The 23307-nt window shown below is 33.4% G+C and overlaps 2 protein-coding genes across 2 annotated transcripts; one reads left to right on the forward strand and one right to left on the reverse strand.

The window, feature by feature from the left end:
- The first annotated feature begins 2315 nt into the window (after positions 1-2315).
- LOC132947818 (proteoglycan 4-like) lies at positions 2316-3533 on the forward strand. Its single transcript, XM_061018046.1, has one exon. The coding sequence runs from the start codon at positions 2455-2457 to the stop codon at positions 3181-3183; it is 729 nt and encodes a 242-aa protein (XP_060874029.1). The 5' UTR covers positions 2316-2454; the 3' UTR covers positions 3184-3533.
- A 9311-nt stretch (positions 3534-12844) lies between these two features.
- LOC132947723 (uncharacterized) lies at positions 12845-13741 on the reverse strand. Its single transcript, XM_061017979.1, has one exon. It carries the CDS (start codon positions 13739-13741, stop codon positions 12845-12847), a length of 897 nt encoding a protein of 298 aa, XP_060873962.1.
- Positions 13742-23307: the final 9566 nt, after the last annotated feature.

Genomic DNA, 23307 nt, shown 5'->3' on the forward strand with positions numbered 1-23307 from the left:
TACCCTATGCCAGATCTCAACAAAATGATTAGGCAAATGCGGGGCGCGAAAATATTCAGCATTTTTGACCTGAAGTCGGGGTACTGGCAAGTGCCGCTACACGAAAATGCACGAAAATATACGGCATTCCGAACACGTAGAGGTCTATATCAGTTCAGAGTCCTCCCCTTCGGTCTAAAGAATAGTCCAATGACTTTCGTGAGACTCATGAACGAGGTCATGAGGGGGTACCAGGATGATTTCGTACAAGTTTACCTGGATGATATTGTAGTATTTTCACGGGACGAGTACGAACACCAGGCCCACTTAGACAAGGTTCTCGAGCGGCTCAAGAGGTTTGGACTAACGTGCAACACAAAAAAATGTAAAATTGGCCTACGCGAAATTTCATTTTTAGGGCACATCGTAGACTCGGAGGGCATACAAAAACAACCGGAAAAATTGGTATGCATTGACAATTTTCCGGTTCCCAAAAAGGTTAGGGACGTACGTAAATTTTTGGGCGTGTGCAACTGGTACAACCAGTTCGTAGATAATTACGCGGATACCATAGCACCTCTCACTAACTTATTAAAACAGGGAGTACGGTGGAAATGGACAGAGGTGGAACAACGCGCGTTCGAAACAATAAAAAACGCGCTAGTCACATCACCAAAATTGTCGCCACCCGATTATAGCAAACCGTTTTGTCTGCAAACAGATGCAAGCGAAATAGGAGCCGGTGCGGTACTCTTCCAACGGGGTGACAGACCGGAGGAAAGACGCATAGTGTCCTACGCAAGCAAAAAGTTTAGCGAAACACAAACAAGGTACGCCGCGGTCGAACGCGAGTGCCTAGCGATAATCTGGGCGACAGACAAATTCCGTCCATACCTAGAAACCCGACGTTTCGAACTCCTCACCGACAACTCGGCACTAACATGGTTACACAGGGCTAAAGACAAAAATTCAAAATTAACACGTTGGTCACTACAACTAGCTAATTTGGATTTTAGTACGGTACACGTCCCGGGAATACAAAACGAAGCACCCGATTTGTTATCTCGTGACCCGGCACCGGGCACACCTGTAGACGAAGATCGACTTGAGGAAAAATTGGTAGGGGCGCCCACAGCGCCGACAACCAGTGTTGACCTCGAATCTGACCGAATATTTTCCATGTTCGATAACCACGTTAGTGACGACACACCACTCACCGCGACGACTCTCGAAAAATGGCAGTCCGAAGACGCCACAATCCGCGAAGTAGTCGCCGGTCACAGGTGGGTCGGGCCAGCGCGGAACACTAGGAGCACAAAATCGGGAACGAACACATACGTTTTTTCCGAAGGTCTCTTACGCGTAAACGTAGGCACCCACACACCCGTCGTGATACCAAAAACCAAAGCACAACATGCAATTTGGAGGTGTCACGATCACGTCTTATCCAACCACCCGGGTTGGAAAGAGACGTACCGGGCGGTTCGACAACGGTACTATTGGAAAGGTCAAAAAAACGACGTCAGGTTATATGTCGGTGCGTGCCACGTATGTGCGTGCACGAAACCACTAAACTCACGTCCAAACGACCCAATGCAACCAAGAACCCCCCGTGAACCATGGGAAGTTATCAGTGTCGATCTCATGGGCCCATACCCACGTTCTGGTAAGGGAAAATCGTACATACTGGTAGCAACCGACTGTTTTAGTAGGTGGACCGAGGCTTACCCCTTAGGAACAGCAACCTCTAAAACAATAATCGAAACGTTAGAACGCGAGTTCTTTTCGCGTTTCGGTTACCCCCGCGTGTGTCTCAGTGATAACGGCCCACAGTTTGTGTCAAACGAAATGATGAACGCGCTAGAACGCTGGGGGGCACAGGGTTGGACGACCCCAATCTACCACCCGAGGGCCAACCCAGTTGAACGCCGTAATCAAGATTTAAAAAAAGGGTTACGCGCACAACTAGTAACGGGCAAACATAAATCTTGGGACACGAAACTACCCTCAATCCTATTTTCGATACGGAACAGGTGCAACGAACAGACATGCTACCCACCCGCGGTCCTTGTCCTCGGCAGAGAGTGCAAGAGACCCGGAGATTGGGCGCTGTCTAAAGCGGCGCCGGTACACATCAAAAAAACACAGGAAGAGAGGGTAGAGCGGGAAAAACGTATTTTAGGCAAAAAGGTAGTGGTAAAACCAAGCACGAACACCGGCACACCGGTGAAGTTCGGCAAGGGCGACGTAGTCTACTACAAAGCACACCACTTATCTAAGGCACACAAAGATTTTCACGCCGGTTTCGCACCAAAGTGGTGGGGACCGGTAAGACTGGCGAAACAGGTCGGGAAAGGAGTCTTCCAAACCGACCAACAACCACCGCGGAAAATACATGTGTCATGCTTAAAACGGGCACCGATAGGCCAACATTAAATAAACAATTGTCTGTAATAATAATCATTTACAGACAACATGACCGGCCAACAGCAGGAGAAGTGGCAGCAGGTGGCCGAGTTAATCCAACGGCTGGGGCTGGTATCCGGTGGCCAGGATGAGCCGCGAACAGCCGCCCAGGTCGCGAGGATGACTACCCGCCAACTCCTGCAGGATCCAGTGCGGGCGGCCATCTACAACCGGGGCTGGGCGGACCGTACGATGGACATCCAGCGGAGGTTGCGGCCACACCGACCACCATCAACATCAACACCCGGCAGCCGCACACCGTCCCTGACAAGGCCACCACCCCCAGCAACGACACCTGCCCCCGTAACACCTGCGGAGCCGGCACCGGTACCCAGGCAAACGGGGGTACTCCCCGGCCCAACGGGAAAGGTGAGGACGGAGGCGCAGCAGGCACGGAACCGCCGGAAATTCCAGCAGCTAAAGGAAAAGAGGAAAGCCAGGGAAAGCGAGGCAAGCCAACAACGTCGGCTTGCCAAGCAACCCGCGCCAACCTCAGACCCGGAAGCAGCCGGCACGCCTCCGGCCAACCCAACACCGATGGAGGTGGACAAACCGGCATCCAAGGACGGCAAGTCCGAGGAGCCGGGACAGCCCACCAGCCAGGAGTCACCAGACCAATCAGAGGCCACGGTGGACATAACCGAGGCAGATTGGCTGGTGGCGTTCGAGGGGATGCCGGAGTTAGACGACACTCACTCGTTCTACACTCCGGTAGGGTCCCCAAAACACCCCCAGTAACACACACGGGCGCGGGCAAGTCTACCTCAAGCGAAAGCCAGAGGTAGTACAAGCCACCCCCTCCCCTAATAGCACACAGACACCGGTACAAGTGTACCCCGTGTGACGGTTTGGCGGGGGAGTATGACACGGTACGCAGCGGCCACCAGTACAAAGTACAGGTACCGCAGCGACCAGTCTACATTTTTCGTCAACCGCCACTACGGGCTACAGCGCGACAACGCCAACTCCCCCACCACGCCACAAAGGCACAAGGTGGGACGGGAAGGCGAGTCGCGTAGAACGAGTACCGGCCGTCGTAGACCTACAACTAGCAACGTAACCCACGTCGTGAGCACAGCCACACGACCGCAAAGAGAGAGATCTATATTTTCATATAGTCCGCCGTCATTTTGTGTTCTTTTTTTTTATATCTTTCGTTGCTACATATATTCATATATATCTACGTATACCCGGTACGGGGTAGAATAAACTCAACCATCGACACCCGAAATTGTGTTTGTTTTTTTTTTTTTTACGCTCGAGTGTGCCACCCAACATCCCACACCAACGACCGGCTCTCCGCGGACCACCTACCACAACCGTCGTAGCCGCGTCATATATATATATATATATATATATATATAAATGCATACTGTTGCCCATATGAGAGTTTAGTCCTTGAACCGCACCTGCTTGTGCCTGTGTGAGTGAGTGTCGGACGGCTGTGGTATTGTCATTCTTACAAATACAATAATATGACCACGGTGATGGCGGGGTGGCGGCACAAACAGGGTGGTTTTAGTATTATTATACCGATTGTTAATACCCGTCGAGCCGGACCAGTTTTTTCCCCTAAATAATATATTTTTATAATATACATGGCATTCCTTCGAACGTGAGTGTGTGTGTATGAGGGGTTTTTCATCCGTGACTAAATCGCACATGCCTCGTAGCAGCACTAACAATATACAAACAGGCCGAATAAGTAGGTACAGACGAAAAAAAAAGGTCTGTCGCCAGTTCACCGTCGCGACCATTCCAATAAAAATACACGTCCCACGCTGAGCGTTTTACTTGGATTTTATGTGACCCAAACCAGACGACGAAATATCACGTATACCCATCAGGTTATAAGTTATAAGACTCGGATTTATATGTATTTATATAACCAAAGTATGTATTGATACAACAGAAATATGTGCTAATGAATTCAAAATATGTATTATCAAAAAAAAAAAATAATAATCAATCGTTATGGATTTTTCACAAGCAGTACAATACAAAAATATTGTTATTTGACTTTGTTTCGACTTTCAAAATAAACAAAAAAATATGTAACTTTAAATTATGTTTAATTTAAATGGTTTCGAGACAATATTTAGACAAATCGATATGTCATTGCCTCAAAAATATTATTCCCTATTTTTTTTGTAATGGGTGATTTTACTCTAACATTACTTAAAAATATAGAAAAAATGATTTTGCGTAAATGCGTTTTGTCTATGTTGGGCGTGGGCCAGAGAGAGAAAATAAATAGTGTACTGATAACCTCTTAAGAAAATTCAAATTCCGTTATTTAAGAACCCGTGATTTTATTCGTAATTTTAGTACGATGGCCGTGTATCAGTGACAACAGCGTGCAGCCCCCCACCTAGGAAGCAGCGCGGCTGCATATGATTTATGTAGGTACCAGGCGACCGACGTTTATAATATCGTTGAGTGGTTGATTTTAGTCGCCTCTTACGGTGGTCTGCGCATGCGCTATTCACACTATTTTACGAGCTTACATGACGTGTGTGCACCTCGCATGCACAAACTTAGGCGACGGCAGCTACTGCCTCTGTCGATCTCAGCGCTTTAGCGGTTGCTGCGCCGGGCGCATAAGTTACGTTACAGCGACGTGCAGCCGTTCTTGCATTCGTAGGTACAGTTAGGTACAAGTTCTGTACAAAAAAATAATATTCAATATTGTTGTTTATTAAACTTAAATTCTAAAGCATTGAATGTCTGAAGTACGAGTACTTATATAAATTAAAATTAAAAATTAAAGTATACGATTAAAATTTTAAAATTCAAAATAGTACAAAATACTAATATAAAGAAACATATATTTTTTATTTGCCTGAAAATTATAAGTGAGGTGGTGCCTCCTTTGCATCACCGCCCAAAACCACCACTGGTCCGTTTGCCCGTTATTGCCAGTACAATAATATATATATATATATTTCCTTTTCCACCACCACAAATTTCAGTTTTCATATTTTCGTAGGCAGACATGACTATGAAAACATTCGAAGTCGTTGATAATATTGAAAATGATTTTTAAAATAAAAAATTAATCACGGAATCGATTATTAATTTAATATATTTTCGGAAAATACTTTTAATTAAATAAATACTTTTTTATTGTATACTGAGGATATTCTTTAATACTATAATGTATTATTAAACATCAAAATTATACACAAATAAGTTATAAATATAAATTATGTAGGTACAAAATTAACGGAGGTTAGTAATATTACCATATTAATAACATAATTAAGTTTATATACATTTGTTAATACAAAGTTTATATATATAAATCAAATACATTTAAACAATTGTACAATTTATTAAATTATATAGTTCGGCACCCTACTAAATAACACAAATTAGTATTTTTAAAGTATAATACATAATAATATTATTATAAGTTGTATATCTATTTTTCAATATAGATATACAACTTTTATTATCTTTTATTATACAACTATTATCACTTGCTGACTGTATATGGGTACATATTAATTTAAACAATTTTTATAATTATCTTTAATCACTTCCTAAAGATGATACGTATCAGCTCCTGCTAGATGGAAATGAGTCCATATCAGCTCCGGGTCGTTATTCCTTGCCGTCCGTCGAGGGGCTGTTTACATCTGATTACGATAACCAATTAATTTTTGACGTGTCACCGATTACAATAACGAATAGCTAGATGATCGCATAATATATTGTCAGTCATATAAAATTATAAAATATTATCTGCTCTTCTTGTTTGATTGTGAAGTTCGCTTAAACATATTGTCAGTTATTTAACATTTTAAAATATTATCTGCTGTTAGTTTTCGTTTGATTCGAAGTGTACTGCGTTTTTCTATATATTTTATTCTTTTTTTGGTCATGGACAGGGCCCCCACAAAAGGGGGGTCAGAAAGACCCATGGTACTGGGACCGGACTTTCGAGGAAAAATGTTTCAAATCAGAGCTTGCATTTAAAAAAAAAAATTCCGTTATATTTTATTTACAATTAAAACGTTATTCAACGTATGCGTTTATCGTTATTTAGAATGAAAACGTTATCCAAGTCTAAAAATAATAACTTATGTGGGTAGGTAATGGCCCAGTACGGAATATATTATAATTAATTCTTAGATTGTTTACATGAAATAAATGTTTCTACGAAACCAATAGACCTTTTAAATAAACAGATTTTAAAATATTTCGTTTTGCGTTATTTTTCGTTCAATGATATTATACAAATTACGTTTTGCGTTATGTTTTGTTTAATGATGTATTTTGGTAATCGTTATGTTTTGTTTTGCGGTATTTAATAAATGTTTTTGACTATCGATTCCCGTTATAATTACGTTTACAAATTGCAATCGTTTTTTTTTATCAAATAGAACGTTATAATCATAAAGTTTGCAAGCCCTGTTTCAAATAAATTATTTTCAGGACGCTGTGCCGCCCGTGCGCCTATTGTGTATAATTTAAAAAAAAACAGCAAAACCTTTGTAGCAGTGTTATACATAAATTTATTGATCAATTTAAACAAGGAAAAATTACCAGAGCGGAAAACTAAAATAGTGAAATTATTGTTATAGCTTAAGCTGTAAAATATTTGAATGTATGTATAATCGTACACTCTGGAAAAACGGGAGCCGATACGGATACTTTCTTTTTAAAATGTAGGATAGCTGTACCTACATTTAATGTAGGTGTATTATATAATGATAACAATATATTTTATGATACGCTATTATTCGATGATATGAAGTTATATTATTAAAAATACCCACAAACATTATGATGTACAAAGACACAAAGTACAAAGTACCACGATGTATAGGTACTTTTCAGGCAAATAATCTTATTAAATATTAAATTGTCTATACTATTAGGGATATCATCATAAAGTAGGCAAATATTAAATAACATATGTACAAAATACTATGATAACACGATTTCACATCAACGTAATGTGTACACTAAAATAATATTTAATTACAACAATGATTGTAAAATGTATTGTTTTCATTAAAAATATAAAACGCTAGGGACCATTCAACCTCTAAAAAGTAGCATAAAATGCCCCTCCAAACGGGTCTTCTCGAGCAAAGTGTTCTCGTTTCTTAATCTTGCATACATGGTATTTTATGTAGAGAGATATATATTCACCATAAGCTCAAATCGTATCTACGTGAAGTCTTCAACTTTTTTAAAATAAAAATAAGTGTTCAGTTATTACGATATTATGATTCCTGTTTCCTCTACATTCCCTGAGCTCTAAGAATCTTCAACTTCGGTACATTTCAGAACAACGGAAAAAGAGTTCTAGAATTCACGACAGGTAAGAAATTAAACTACCCTTTATGTCTATCGACAAGTTAATCACCAATCGTAATTTTCATATACGGTTAGCATTCAAATACCTACCTTTATTTTTATTACAAGTGGGTGCTACCATGTAGGTACCTAGTATTATTTTAATGTAGGACGTCCCCCCCTGTTCCTTCACCCCATCTACCCAATTCATTGTGCGAATTCCCCGAATATTTTTCTAAGTATTTTTATTCATAAAAATCAAATTTAGGATGAGTAGTTTATGAGTTATAAGTATTTAAAGTTTTGACAAGCAGAGTAGTGGATAAAAATTTTGCGGGGTAACCCCATACCACTTCCACTTAGCCCATCTAAACTTGAAATGCTTATAATTCATAAAATACTCGCCCTGAATTTGATTTTTATGAATCAAAATACTTAGAAAAATATTCTGCTTTGGAATATGAAATTAAAACTCTATGAAGTTATTCAAAAAAGAAAAAAAACTTAAAAAATTATACGGATAAAAAATATCTAAAAATATAACTTTATAATAAAAACGTTGTTTTTTTAACGACTTGAAACTATGTAAAAAAATATTTTCAAAAACATTAATACTTTTTGAGATAATGAGTGGAATGTTTTACGCTTAATGAATCACCCTGTATACCTAATATAATTTAATTGTTTTTTTTTATATCCTCCTTCTCCCTTGAACAACGTTTAGATCCACGACTGGTCGAGTACTCGAGTACGAACATATTTACTATAATATAGATATAATACATATAATACTTATTACTTATCTATAATCGTGTTTAAATCGCAAAGTAGAGACTAACACATGCAGTTAACTCAACATTGTTTAAATATAATTTTAGTCGATTTACTATAATAGACGTATAACATATATACCTTATAGAGATAAATTATTATATATTACCATGACTTATATAATATAATACTTAGTACCTATCACAATAAATTTCACCATCTTGTGGTTACGTATCATTTTCAATGCCTACTTATTATGTATTTTATTTTGTTGTACCTTTATATATGCTTATATAATATTATTGGTATTTACATACTATTACTACTATTTTAACCATATGATAATCCGTTACGGTAAGACTCTCCACTGGTTATTGTTAACATGATAATAGTATAGTGTGCAACGATATGTTGAGATATATTTATTTTGTATATCCTATAGGGTATATTATATAAAGAATATTATTCCTGTCGCTGTTACATCTCTAACAAAAATAAAACGAATGATTCAAAGGCCAAGGTGGGTTAACGGACCCCACGCGAGGGGATATAATATTGTAATAATAATATAATATTATAGCCATAATATGTGTATAGTCACTGAACACGTTTAACAAAACATCTGGTCTAAGGAGTACCTACCTAAGGCGCAAGCGCATACAGAATATAATATTGTGCGGGCCGTGTGGAATTTGAACAAACACACAATGCAGGCGTGAATCGGTAATACACGAACTATCACATCATCGACGGTGGTCGGGTCATGGTCTGCGGGGGCGGGGAGAAGAGAGTTCTCGGATAGCAATAAGGGACAAAGGTTACCAAAATAAAATTCGTCTGTATGGTTATCCGGATAGAGATGAAAAATATGCCTGCTGCTTGTCGTATAAAAACCGGTCGGGGCTTGTCATTATCGATAGAATTATAATTACCTAGATAATTAAAATAATATTAAGACATTTTAGAAAATTAAACTTCCCCTCCCAGCCACCACTGTTATATATAACCGTATATTTATATATTGTAATTGAAATATGCTTAACAATTATTATAAAATATTGTTTCTGGAGTACCAATAACTATCAAAAGATAAATCATAGTCCATAGGCACTTATACAGTATACGTATACAGGTACGAATCACACATATTATGCAAACCAGGAATCTTAGGCCATTCCTTCTAAGTATTAACTATCATGAAATCATATTGATAGAATCAAAAACATTGATCCTAATAGATAAATACATACATGAGATTTCAATATAAATAAATAGGTATCACTTAAATGTTATTTGTTCTCTAGGTTTTATATTTTTTACATTTCTTAGTTTTTTTTTTTTGTGGTTAAATCATGATATTTTTTTAACAAACCTTGAATTTGTTTATGCAAGGTTCCTATCCTCACTGACTTATGTGTCAGACTCGATGTGATTCTGCTACGAACTGGATGTTCTAGGTAGCCTTTTACACAATCACAGCAGTATATCAGTGCATATATTTCCATTTATATTGAATCGTGAGAAATAAAAAAAAATGTTGCTTGAAAATTTGGTTTCACCGTGTTTTTTTGGGTACGATTGTAAGCTTTGCCCAATTTTTTCAGGTAAAAATTATTGACGTGTACCTAAACATGGACCGAATAAATATATTATGCTAAGGTCTTCTCATATATTATAATTAATCATTTTCTAATAATATTTTTAAAAAACATTTAGAATAACACAGAGGACACTACGAGGAGGGGATTATCCTCCAAAAATATTTTATTTTTATTCATAGTATGTAATTTATTATATATATATATAGTTTTTTAAAAATATAAGTAAAATGTTTCAATGTTAGATTTCCTTTAATTATTCAGTGCAAAAAATATGAATAAAATTATAGCGTAAATATTATTTAAGTACATTTGTAGTTTAATAATGTAGGTAATAAAATCTATTTTATTAATTAAAAATATGTGTTTGAAGTATTCACTCACCGATATTTCTTAATTTTAATATTTTTTTAACATACAAATCATGAGATTAATGAAAATAAAATGTTGAAAGATCAAAATTTTCAGAAAATTTAAATCTATAAAATGGCTATCTTCAGTTGTTTCAAAAGTAAAAATTAATTTAATTAAAAAATAAAATGTACGTAATCCTTGTCTCTTTCAAAATGAAAAAAAAACAGATTTATGATTAATGTATTATCTCAGGAGATATCTTAATGGGTAAATCTTCGCGGTAGACACTCTTTGTACAATTTACATACATTGATTATAAATTCTGAGAACATACCTATATGCGTCAGTGTTAAGCATTATTATATTATTATATGTACCTATACATTTTAAGAACATACCTGCAGTTGAACAGTACGATATATGTATAAACACTGAACAGAGATTTGCCTCAGATTTTATCATTCATATTTTTAAAAATATAATGTTATCTCTGAGAACATTTGATTCATCCGTTCACTGCAATGAGATTAATAAAAAAAGTCAACAATATTTGTAATAAAAAAATGTAAGCATGATATGCCTAAAAAAAATCATTCAACAAAATCTTGTACCTAAATACGTAGCCTATAACAGGGTAAGTTTTTTTAATAAGCAAGAACTAGGTAGCTGAGTTCGTTTTCGTATGTTCATGGCAACGATCTTGCTTCTTAATCAGGGATTGCATTTGAAAAAAAAAATTGCATTTTATGTTATTTACAATATTAAAACATCACACATTTTTTGCATTTATCGTTATTTAGAATTTAAACGTTATCCAAGTTTTGAGGTCATCGTCATACAGCATTAAAACGCTATCCAAGTTTTGCGTTTATCGTTATAGTAATAAATAATAATAGTGTTAAGAGCGCGTGATACCCGCATGCGTTGTCTCCGTCTTACAAATGTGCAACATAGAAAAAAACTGTTTTGCGCGGGATAGAACCACTGCCTCGGTATAATATTATATAGTATAATTACCAACATTTTACGACGCATAGATAACAACATATTCTGAGTCATAGCGTTTTTATTTTTTGGATAGCATAAATACAATTAAAGTTATTAGTTTGAGAACATTAACTTTTTTTTGTTTTTATTCATTGAATTATTAAAAATTATTGGTAAATGCTATAAAAAAAAAATAAAAACGCTACAATACAGATAAAGTTGTTGCCTATGCGTCGTGGATTCTACTATAAACACCAAGAGAGTGGTTCTATCCCGTGCAAAACAGTTTTTCGCTATATGTTGTACATATTTTGTAAGACGGAGACGACGCATACGGGTATCACGTCCTCTTAATACCTAGGTACCTTCAGTTTAAAAATAATAATGAATACAGCTAGGTAATTTCCCGGATACGGAATATAATAATATAATCAGATCATCGATTGTTTGCATGAAATGAATGTTTCTACAAAACTAATATAGACCTTGTAAATAAATCGATTTTAAAAATATTTCGTTTTGCGCTATGTTTTGTTCAATGGTATTCTATAAATTACGTTTTGCGTTATTTTTCGGTTAATGATATTCTATAAATTACGTTTCGCGGTATGTTTTGTTTAATGACATAACTATTATTGTAATATATTTCGTTAATTGATATGTTTAGTTTTGCGGAACTTAATTATTTTTGATCATCGCATTCCGTTATAATTACGTTTACAAATTTCAATCGCTTTTTGTCAAATATAACGTTATTATAATATTTTCAAAGCCCTGTTATTCATGCTTATCGACCTTCAGGAATCGGTGACAATTCATCGTCGTAATTTATAATATTAGGCACGTAATACTATCGAAACATAACATCAGAGCTCCCTCATAATTAATACACCACCGAAATCCCTTGAAAATGAAATAAAAATGTTCCTACCTAAAAAATATAGGTATAGTCCGCGACATGAAATGTGGCCGATGACCGTCGCGAACCTAGCGGCCGTTTCGCCTAAGTGGTTCATAATCTAATTAAATAAATTGCCGCGTTTTTTTAAATTAACCATTTCAACGCGTAATCAACACGGTAACTCCTAAACTCCAAAACTCCTATACAAATGATTTTATATTTCAATTTTAATAGTGTTAACAAAGACGTTATACACCATAACCATTATTTATTATTATTTTATCATTATATTATCTATTTATAATTACTTTTTTTACACCATTATGAATTTTTAGATAGAAATCAGGACCGAAAGAGTTAAACATAATTTACTAAAATTACTATAATTAATTTTTTTATTCAAACCAAACAACAAAAAAAATTTAAAAAAAAATACAAATACAAAAAATTTTTAATTTAATATTATTTAAGACATATGTTATCCGTGGTTTTCTTCGTCAATATCTTCTTCATCATCACTCCAGTCACTGTCATCTGGTAATATTGTCATAATTATTGGTTCTATCATGGTGTCCCTCATTATTTCATTTTTGTTGTCCTCGTCCTGAATTTCTTCTGCATGACGAACGCATTTCGTCCAGTCGTCTATTGTTACTGCATCTAATGCCTCGTGTGTTAACCGCTCAATATCAACCATTTTAAAAGTATTGTTAAATTTCGCTACTTGGCCCTTAACTTGAGCCCAAATTAACTCAATTGGGTTATACTTACAGTGGTATGGTGGAAGACGGATTACCTCATGACCCATTTCAATTGCAATGTCATCCAGCTCATATTTTTTTTCACGTGGCAATAGGTTTTTAACTTTTTGCCGAAGTTCAGGTAATGTTTCCAATGGATGGAACTCAATATTTTTTTCATTTAACCATTGTTGTACTTCGGTTTTTCTCCAATTACTTTTCGGATATTTGTCTCTGAGGATTGAATGGTAAGGCGCATTGTCCATGACTATAACTGATGGCTCTTCTAGATTTTTAAGCAGTTGAATAAACCACTCTTTGAATACTTCACCATTCATCTGATTATGATAATCCGTGGTATTTCCGGTATTGCTTCGAAATACCAATTTTGACCCTTCTATAAACCCGTAGCGACTACATCCTGCATGGCATACAATAAGTCGGCCTCCTTTACCCGTCGGCACCTTCAGACCACCAGAATTATTTTCATTTTGCCAAATAAGGGTGCGTGAATGGTTTTGGTTTACCCACGTTTCATCGAGATAAACCACTGGACGATCGTCTTTATTTTTTCGCAGCGTACACATTTGTCGTAAAAATTTACACCGAAGTGCGACGATATCATTCCTCTCCATTAAAAACATACGACCATCGTTACATCTTTTGTAAGTAAATTTTAAATTTTTTAGGAGCCTTTGCATTGATCGAACGCACCCATTGTAATTTGTTTTTTTTTTTACGACATTTAATATTAATTGAGCCGTTGGGTACTCACCCCGGTCGTAAAACTCGTGGACAGTTCTCCTCACAACATCGGAATCGAAATCATCCAGCTCCGAAACAGTTTTTGCTCGTTTATACCCTTTACGTGGAGAAACAAATGTAGGTTCCGCACCTGGTGTTTCTGGATTAATATTATTTTTTCCTTCAGCACAAATCCGTCTTACAGTACGATAACCCACACCACAAGCTTCGGCAGTAACAACTTGCGCATTTTTAAAAAAATCAGCAGTTAAATCTGACTTCTTTGATAATTGTTTTAAAAATAAATACACACTATGAATAATTTTTTTACTCTGACTGTGAGTATCTGAATCGGAAAACGACATTTTTAAATGGATTAACACGGTAACGCAGGAGAAAAAACAGTGTAAAAAAATAGTTGTTTACGAGCGCACAGTACACAACATACAAAAAGATAAAACACGAGTGCCATAAAACGTGTTTGTATTATGTGCATTACTGTATCCCCTACCACAGCACATTCTGCAGCTGCCCTCCAGGCATTCCAGAAGATCAGCTAAGGGTGCACAAAAAAAAACCAGTCTACTATAATGTATGGAATACACATTGCGCGCAGATGCATGGCACTGCGACCGCCGTGCGCCGGGCAGGAGGTGGTATAGGTTGAGAACCAATGGCTAACAGGTAGGGAAGCCGCAACGGGTCGCGGTACAAATCGGCCACTTTTCGTGTCGCGGACTATAGTGTAGGAACACCATTTATGTATACCTTTTTTTACTAGACGAGACAGGGCCCAGCTGACCATAAGATCCCCACCATGAAAGTACTGTTATAATAGAATAATACAATATATTATTTCTTGTCAAAGGCAGGTAGTACGGTGTGCCATTATCACTGTCTCTTTCGGCCAGAGAATAGTCTTTAATACCTTTTGGTCTCAACATTTCCAATACTCACAGTGATTCAGTTTACTAATTGAACACTAACGGATCGAACGTCAAACGTACAGCGACCACCGATTCCGTGCGATTTATACTGTGCTGTTTGTTTATACACTGCCACGTGGATAGTATATTAGCTACGGCACAGTATATTACTTGCATTATTATATTACTGCACTTAGAACAGGTAAACGTTTTGTTTAATTATTTCCATGATACTCTAGTGATGAAAAAAATAAACAGTTATTATTATAACGTTCATCTTTTTTTTTTTTTATTAGACTCAAGGAGATAGAGATTGATTGACGCAGAACATAAATACATCAGCATTTGCTCACTGAACTGTCAAGATATCAACATCGTGTGCTCTTTGTTAATTATCCTCACAAATCACAACAATATACATAAGTTATACTTTTCAAATAATTGTAAGGTAACATTTTATAAAATATACCTTGTAATTAGGTACTAACATCCGATAAGTTATTTATTTATCTGAATTGTTATCGGTAACAAGTCTGATTTTCTATACGGTCTATAGGTATATACTCTGCAATTTTTCAAACAACTAGTTTTATTTATTAATTTCAACTATAAATATTATTATTTTATATATTATATAAGTTTATAACTACTCTTTATAAGCAAAAACTTGTGTTAAAAGTATGGAGTTTCAGTAGGTAACTAAAAAACAAAATGCATTATTTAATTTTTACATATAGGTACTTTTTTTGGTTTAACTGTGTCTTTATGACCTTATACTATCTTAATGACTTTCGATAGCAAAGTTTCGACATTTCGTAAAAGTATGGAGTCAGACCAGTAGCTGCGTTAGGGGAGGGGGGTGCAGGGCCAGGCCCCCACCTTTAAGGTTAGAGGTCTTAAGTATATTATATATTACATATATTTTATATACTCCTACCACTTTATTTTAAGATTAGACGCGCAACCGTTCCATCTTAAACCATGGTTCGGATTATAATATTATTATTAGTTATTGCTGGCCGACGAACGTTGAGTCTATAATATTATAATTATCATTATTGCCTAGTTATGACAACCGAGACCGCATTGTACCAAGTTAGGTACTATAGAATACCTAGCCATTGGTATAATATTTGCAGCAGTGCCGGCGCTAGGGGAGGACAACTGGGATATATGTCCAGCGCTTGTTAAGGGCCCCGAGATTTTTAATTATCATATTAATACAGTGAAACATATTATTAACATTTTACATTAACAAATTATAAGTCTATACATAAATAATTTTGTGTTAACACATTATAATAAAGTAATAATAAGAATAACCTAATATTATTATTTTTAATGTTTAAAATTCCAACAAAAACAGCATTTTTTTAAAAAAAAGCTAGAATTTTGCCTTCCTCTGGGTATCTATTCCAGGGCCCCTAAATACTAGGCACTGATTACTAGAGCGCAGAATTGTATGTATTTGTATATATTTTAATCTGGTTGATTGTATGATATACTAATAACTAATAGTAAGCCCAGTACCTATTTGTTTCATTACATAAAGATTTAAACTATAAAAATTGTATTTTGCTCATTTCGACATTTACCCATTTGTTTTTAATTTAAGGGTTTATTTTACGATTTTAATTTCATATTTTATCTTTTGGTGTTTTTTTTTAGACCTTTTTGAAACAATAACTATTATAATATAGAAAAAAACAGTATACGGTATATATTATATAAACGATTTTTCCAAGGGAATTAATTTTTTTCTCATTGTCTAAAACTATCAACAAAACACAAATGATTTAGGTACCTAAGTAAATTCCTTTTTAGGATACATATTTGATATTAATTTGTTGTATTTTCTTATTTGCTTATACATTAAAACTATACCTGTAAAACACAAATATTTTAAAGAAAAGTTCTTTAGTGCATATTTGATTGGTTTTTAATGCATCTAGTAATTATAACTTAGTATGTTTGTACCAATTAATCCAGCGCCATGGCCGTGGCTCGAACTAAGTAAAAAAATATATACCGACGCCACGCCAGTGTATATTATTATCTCGAAGCAGTAGTTGCCCATTTGAACAGTGTAAATGTTGGTGTCCTAATTATCTACTGAATCAATTAATAACTAATAAATTGAAAAAAAATCATACAAACTGTGCAGATGACCGTTTTGCAAAAATAAACAAAATCGTACTTTTGGGAATTAAGTTAGTAAAGGAAACGTGGACACTTTTTAATGAGAAATTATAATGAAATGACCACTTCATTTCGTGACTACGGTGACGACGCATTTTATTTTTTAACGATTCCTTTCATTTATTATTTGTTTCATTTCGTTATCGACTATCGCTTCATTAAATCACATTAAATGTAGTAAATTTTATATAATGTTATGTGCTAGGAGGACGCCGCAGCCGCTGTGTTATCTCCGTCTTACAAGTGCGTAACATAGCTAATATTGTAGGCTCATTTAATACCTTATGTAAATGCGAAAGTTGTATTAAAATTTTATATTTTTGAAAAAAAACTACAAATTTTAAAATATCTATAAATTGCACACAAAAAGTCAAAATATTTAAAAAATATTATAAATACTTATACATATTAATATTTAGTTAAAATGTATATTATCTAAGGACGCCTATTTATTTTTTAATTACAGCAAAAAATAAAATCATCGTAACATTCAAAAATGAATAACCATAGAAATGCGTTCTCGGGTAGACAAAATACCAATTGTAATTTGCACCAAAATTAAAATCGATTATTATTTGATAGTAGTTAAAGTCATTCTACACTAGAATACATACAATTTAAGTCTTATTTTACACTCGCTTACTCAAATTCAAAATTTAATAAGTATAAAAGACTAAACGTTCAAAAACACTAAGATACTACATAGATCGTGTTGTTGTAAAACGGAAGTACGACAGAGATATTATATTATATATTCAACAAAAGATATTCCTATAGGAATAATCCACTGCCAGATATTTTTCTTGGCATGATATTTTGTTGAAATGTTTTTCTATGAATTTGGTTTCAATAATAACGTACCAATTATTATTCCAAAATAAATAATTTTTAATGAGCAGTGTAAACGAATAATCCGATTATCTTCCTATTATCGTAATGTTATCTGCAAATGTATTATTTTTTAGACATAATTAAACCTTTTTGATATACCTAGGTTTCAAATTACATACAAATATTTTTCGTTTAAATACGACTGGAAACTAAACATTATATATTATCGTTTTTTCGAATCCATTAATTCTTATAAAAATTTGTTAATGACTATGCGTCATTTCATTACAATATTTATGATCGCTTTGATTACACATAATATTACACTGAATAGGGTTTATCTATTTAGTAAATATTGTCTGCAACCAAATGTTAACAAAATATTTATCGGACAATAAAAATAAAACAACAGTTGTGTTATTTATCAATAGGTATTATACTTTCGGAGATGTCTAGGATTAAGGTTTGAAAATACACGTGTGCTCATCGTGTGTGCCCAGTATAATAGTATGTGAGTGCGTGTTTGGTGTGGTATGAACGCCTATAAATGCGTAGCTATAGTAATGCGATTAAATTATATAACTATATAGGTAGTGGATTAAACGGCGTGAACATTATTTTTATTATTATTTTTATTGTACCTACGATCTGTCGAGAGAGACAACCGAGGCGATTCTGCAAGCACTGGATGTTAGATTGCAATAACACACCTGCACGTAAACCTGTACAAAGGGCCCCCGTTTCGATATATTATTATTATATAATAACTACTTATTATATTATAGAAATTTATAGTAGCCAGTGGCGGATTTAACGATCGTTAAAGTCAGAAAATGCTGGGAGCGTCGACTGAGTTCGTTCCCTTAAATTGAATATATTATCCTTTTTTTAATTAGCACATATTGGTAACAATTTATTTCAGTTTATCCTTGCAAGTGCAGTCTTTATGTCATCGCTGACAATACCTATACAATAATTGTATGGTTTCGTAAAATTATCAAATAACTACGTTTTTATAAATGATGATTTATGGTTTTGACTTGTAGAATAGTTAGTGTATTAAAAAATTTCACAAAATATAAAGTTGTGAAACATTTCATGAGCATTTAAAAAAAAAATTGTATTTTTACGTAGGTACATTTATCATCACCTTTATAAAATATGCATACTATTATGTAAAACCATCATTAATGATCTATTTGTGATAATATTGAGTATGTTGACCTAACCAAACCAAAACATACAAACATTTTTAAACGAAACGATATGATAGAGAATATTTAAGTATTACTGTAACGGTGTAACATTATATGTTTACAATTGTACATACTTTTTAGTTACAATATAGTGCCAAAGCCATTTTGTCCTCAAAAATACACTCTGCGGGAATAACGATACCACCTTGTAGAATCAACCAAATTTCATAATTTTTTTTTTAATTGCTTGAGGGAAATTTTCTATAGCCCACATCGATTTCTGTTTTTCAATATTTTATTCTCAAACTTTATAATATGTCTAAGAAAATAAAAGATAAAAAGCATTTTTTTACAATTTTTTTAGTACAAATTATTTGAAATAAAATACAAAATCAGAGATCGATGCGGGCTGTAGGTAGTCTTCTTCTTTCATATAAAAAAATAGTCATCAAAATCCGACAGTTCTACAAAGCTTGAGAGTTACTCCCGTAAAGTCATTTTTTTCGATGTAATAAACCCTATCAACCCTTATAATTGAGGTGGCAACTATAATATAAAATTTTTTTTCAAATTTTATAGAATTGTAGAAAATTCGAAAAACTGGCACCGGGACACTTAATATATATAATATACAATAGGCATGTAGGCATGTATCAAAGTTTTTAATAAGAACATATTAGGAGTCTGAGGTTTAGTTTTATATATTTACCCATAGCCTATAATAGGATTTAATTTAATTAATACATTATAATAATATATTAATAAATAGTACCTATGTACCATCATGACGTATAAAATAATATACATACCCAATTAACAACCTATACTATAGATGTAGGTATGTCAATGTATATTATAACATATTATAATAATTAATAATTTAATAGTCGGTAGGTATATTATAGTTGAAATGCGTAGGTATAGTAATGCGTTTAAATCATAGTGGATTGATGATGTATGGCGGCCATCTTCTATTCACTGTTGTGTATACCCAATGTTGTAAAAAATACTTTTTAAAAGTATTTAAAATTCCACTAAAATACAGTAAAAAGTTAAGTATTTGAGTAATAATCAAATAATTTTCAAAAGTATTTAAAATAATCTTCAAATACAAAAAAAAATTTGTTTATTGCATTTTAAAACAAGATTCGTTCAATACTCAAAATTCTGATCAGTTATGTTCGTTGCACCACAACAATTAACTTTTCTCTACATAATTATATAAAGCTATATGCATTTGGAATATTTTGGATGTCTTATACTGTCATCGATCGTTGTCGACGATAAACGATAATGATAGTTATTGATAACAATTTGCTTGGTTAATAGGTACTAGGTACTAATAAATAATAATTAGTAATAATATTTTCATATAATTAAATAATTATAAACTATAAACTATAAACTATAAAGTATAAAAGCCGTTAAGCAGAAGCCTTTTACTGTATATTTTGTTCATGACTTATGCTAATAGTGATACTGACTACAGATGTATCTTTTAGATCTTCGTCGACAAAAAACTGTCTCCTGGAGAAAAAATCATTTAATCGACGAAAAACCGATACCAAATTTGTCTGTAAGGCATTAATGATAAATATATAATATTATATTGTTATAATGTTAAATCGAAACCATGACGACATGGTATTTTTATTTAACAATAGGATAATTATAAGTAGAAACAAATTAAGAATTAAAAGAATAAAAAAAAAGTATTCAATAGTAAAAAAAAAAATTTTAAATAGTATTCGATAGTAAAAAAAAATATTTAAAATACCATTCAAATACTTCAAAATAAAAAATATTTAAAAAAGTATTTGAATACTTTTACTCAAATACTTTACAACACTGTGTATACCCGAGTGCATGTGACATTCACCGAACACGTTACACGTCCATTCGTATCAATATAATATTATAATAGTATAATACGGTTTTTTCATTTTACCAAAAAATTATGTTAATTATTATTTGAACTGTCCGTGACTAAATAAACATGAACCTAACCTATAGGGACAAAGGTACAAGGGCGACAAGAGACGATGACAAAAAATGTGAACTTCGATTGCTCATAAATTTATTTTATGCATTAAATGCTTGTATTATGATAATTTTGTAGTTCCTAATAAAATTAGTGTCCATGTAAAATAACGCATTCATTTTTGATAAGTAAAAAAAAAACGTTATTATATGTCAAGCGGTAGGTAGGTACATGAATATGTTCAAACTGCAGTGTAGATAGTACACGTATATGAAAAGGTTTTAAACCACTAGCATATATTTAACGATTTATTGTTATATACCTATTTAAATCCTTAAAAAGAAAAAAAAACGTTTGACCGACCCCATTGAGCCGGAAGATTTTAAAACCGTCGTAAATTATATTGACAGCCGACGAACTGCGTTATTGTGTTTTCGGTTTCGGAAAAAAAAAAATTAAACACCGACAAATGAAAAAAGGTTCTATTATTTACACACGTGCAGGGTGAAATGTCCAGATACGAGGATGGTAACAATTATTTATTATAGCCAGGAATTCGATTTTATAGTAACCGCGGGTGAGCCGGCTTCGTATAGATATTTTTGTTCTTATAGCATATGAAGGCAATTATTTAGTTGTATAATCTTTTTGATTTTCTTTTTTTTTTTTTTTTATTGATCATGAAGCCCGGCAACTATGGCCATTAGCTGTTTTTGTTTGTAGGTTAGTAAACACGTGTGTTTCGGATTGCCAGATTTTTTAGTGGACACCCGTATCTGCCATGCCCTGGTGGGGGATGGTGGCACTTATCTCCAGACACCGTGACTTGTCCGAAGAAAAATGCCACCCGCGGCCGAGGTTTTGAACCAGTGTCGGTTAGTCAGCTCGGCCACTCCATCCTCCATTTTATGACTTTTTGTGTTGGGCAAATAAATTAGCGGTTTCTTAAACAATAGGTTTTGCATTTTCTTAAGTAACAATAAAATTGAAAATAACAGATCACTTGAAGGAGTATTTGGAATAACTTTGTGAAAAAAAATCGCCTAATTGTTTTAATGACACGTTAAAAAAAGTAACCTTTAAATAAAATTCACCCCTCTCCCAGAATAAAAATAAAAATCGGGTGACGTGGTGATATTAAGTAGTTAATTTATTTCAATACAATAGAATATTAAGAAATAAGAATACTTCAAGATGTCTTATGTATAAACTCATTGATATTTTATCTAGGATATTTAGGAAGAAGCTTTTTAGTTTTCAACATATAAAACCTTTAAAATTAAGACTTTATTTTTAAAATGCCGTGTAGTTATTGCATTAATTTTTATCAGTCTCAAAGCAATTTTGGTCTGTGTCAATGCACCGTTTTTTTGTTGTTTATTGTAATAAATTTTTTTGGCTATTTCATAACTGCATTAATAATTATTATTTTGTTATTTGACTCTATTAGTCAATAATCAATAATGATAATTGTATTGGGTTTTGAAAATTTTTTTTATTTCCATACATTGTGTTCCTATTAATTTATGTAGGTTCATAATTCGACCGTATTACATACAGATATCTCATAAAATTTAAGTACGGTCTCATTTTTTTAAAACTATCAATTTTTTTTTCTAAGAAATTATATATGATTTTTAATAGAAAATTACAAGTGTCAATTTTCAAGTATCTCGGCAACAAATACCTAGATAACTTGAATTTATAAAAGTTAATAGTTTTATGTTAAAGTATAACAATGAAGTGTAACAATGTAAATAAATAAATTTATTATCTGTATATTTTATAATTCTTATAAAATAAAGATATTGTTGTGGCCAGGCGCGGATCTAGAACTAAAATTTTGGGATGGGGTCATTTTTTCCAAAGGATAAAAAGATAATACACAATTAAAAAATAATGAAAGTAAATTATTAACTAAAATTTTACTTTTATTATTTATGGTTAATTTTTAAAATTAAATGACAAAGTTTAACCTTCTTTGTTTTGATTTACAAACTTTGATATAATGTCATCAACATTTATTAATATATTTTTGTGTAAATATATCACCATAAATAAATGAGATTTATTTTTACTATTTTAATCATACTGTATAAACAGCTATAAGAGTATAAGACATCGATATCAAAAATTGTAAGAAGTTAATTTATATATGTTTTAATAATAATAAATAAGTAATTTTTAATTTAAAATATAATCATATGTGATAATATTTTAAAAAAAAATTTTAAATTAATTTTTTGTAGGTACCTATAAAGTAAATGTATTTACTACGAAAAACCTCGTGATTTCTAGAATTCATTAGGTTGTATAAAAAGGTA

Source organism: Metopolophium dirhodum, chromosome 6 (assembly GCF_019925205.1).
Source record: "Metopolophium dirhodum isolate CAU chromosome 6, ASM1992520v1, whole genome shotgun sequence".
Lineage (NCBI taxonomy): Eukaryota > Metazoa > Arthropoda > Insecta > Hemiptera > Aphididae > Metopolophium > Metopolophium dirhodum.

Bases quoted from the DNA above. Each gene is read 5' to 3' on its own strand.
- LOC132947818 (XM_061018046.1), top strand. From the start codon at position 2,455: ATGACCGGCCAACAGCAGGAGAAGTGGCAGCAGGTGGCCGAGTTAATC.
- LOC132947723 (XM_061017979.1), bottom strand. From the start codon at position 13,741: ATGGAGAGGAATGATATCGTCGCACTTCGGTGTAAATTTTTACGACAA.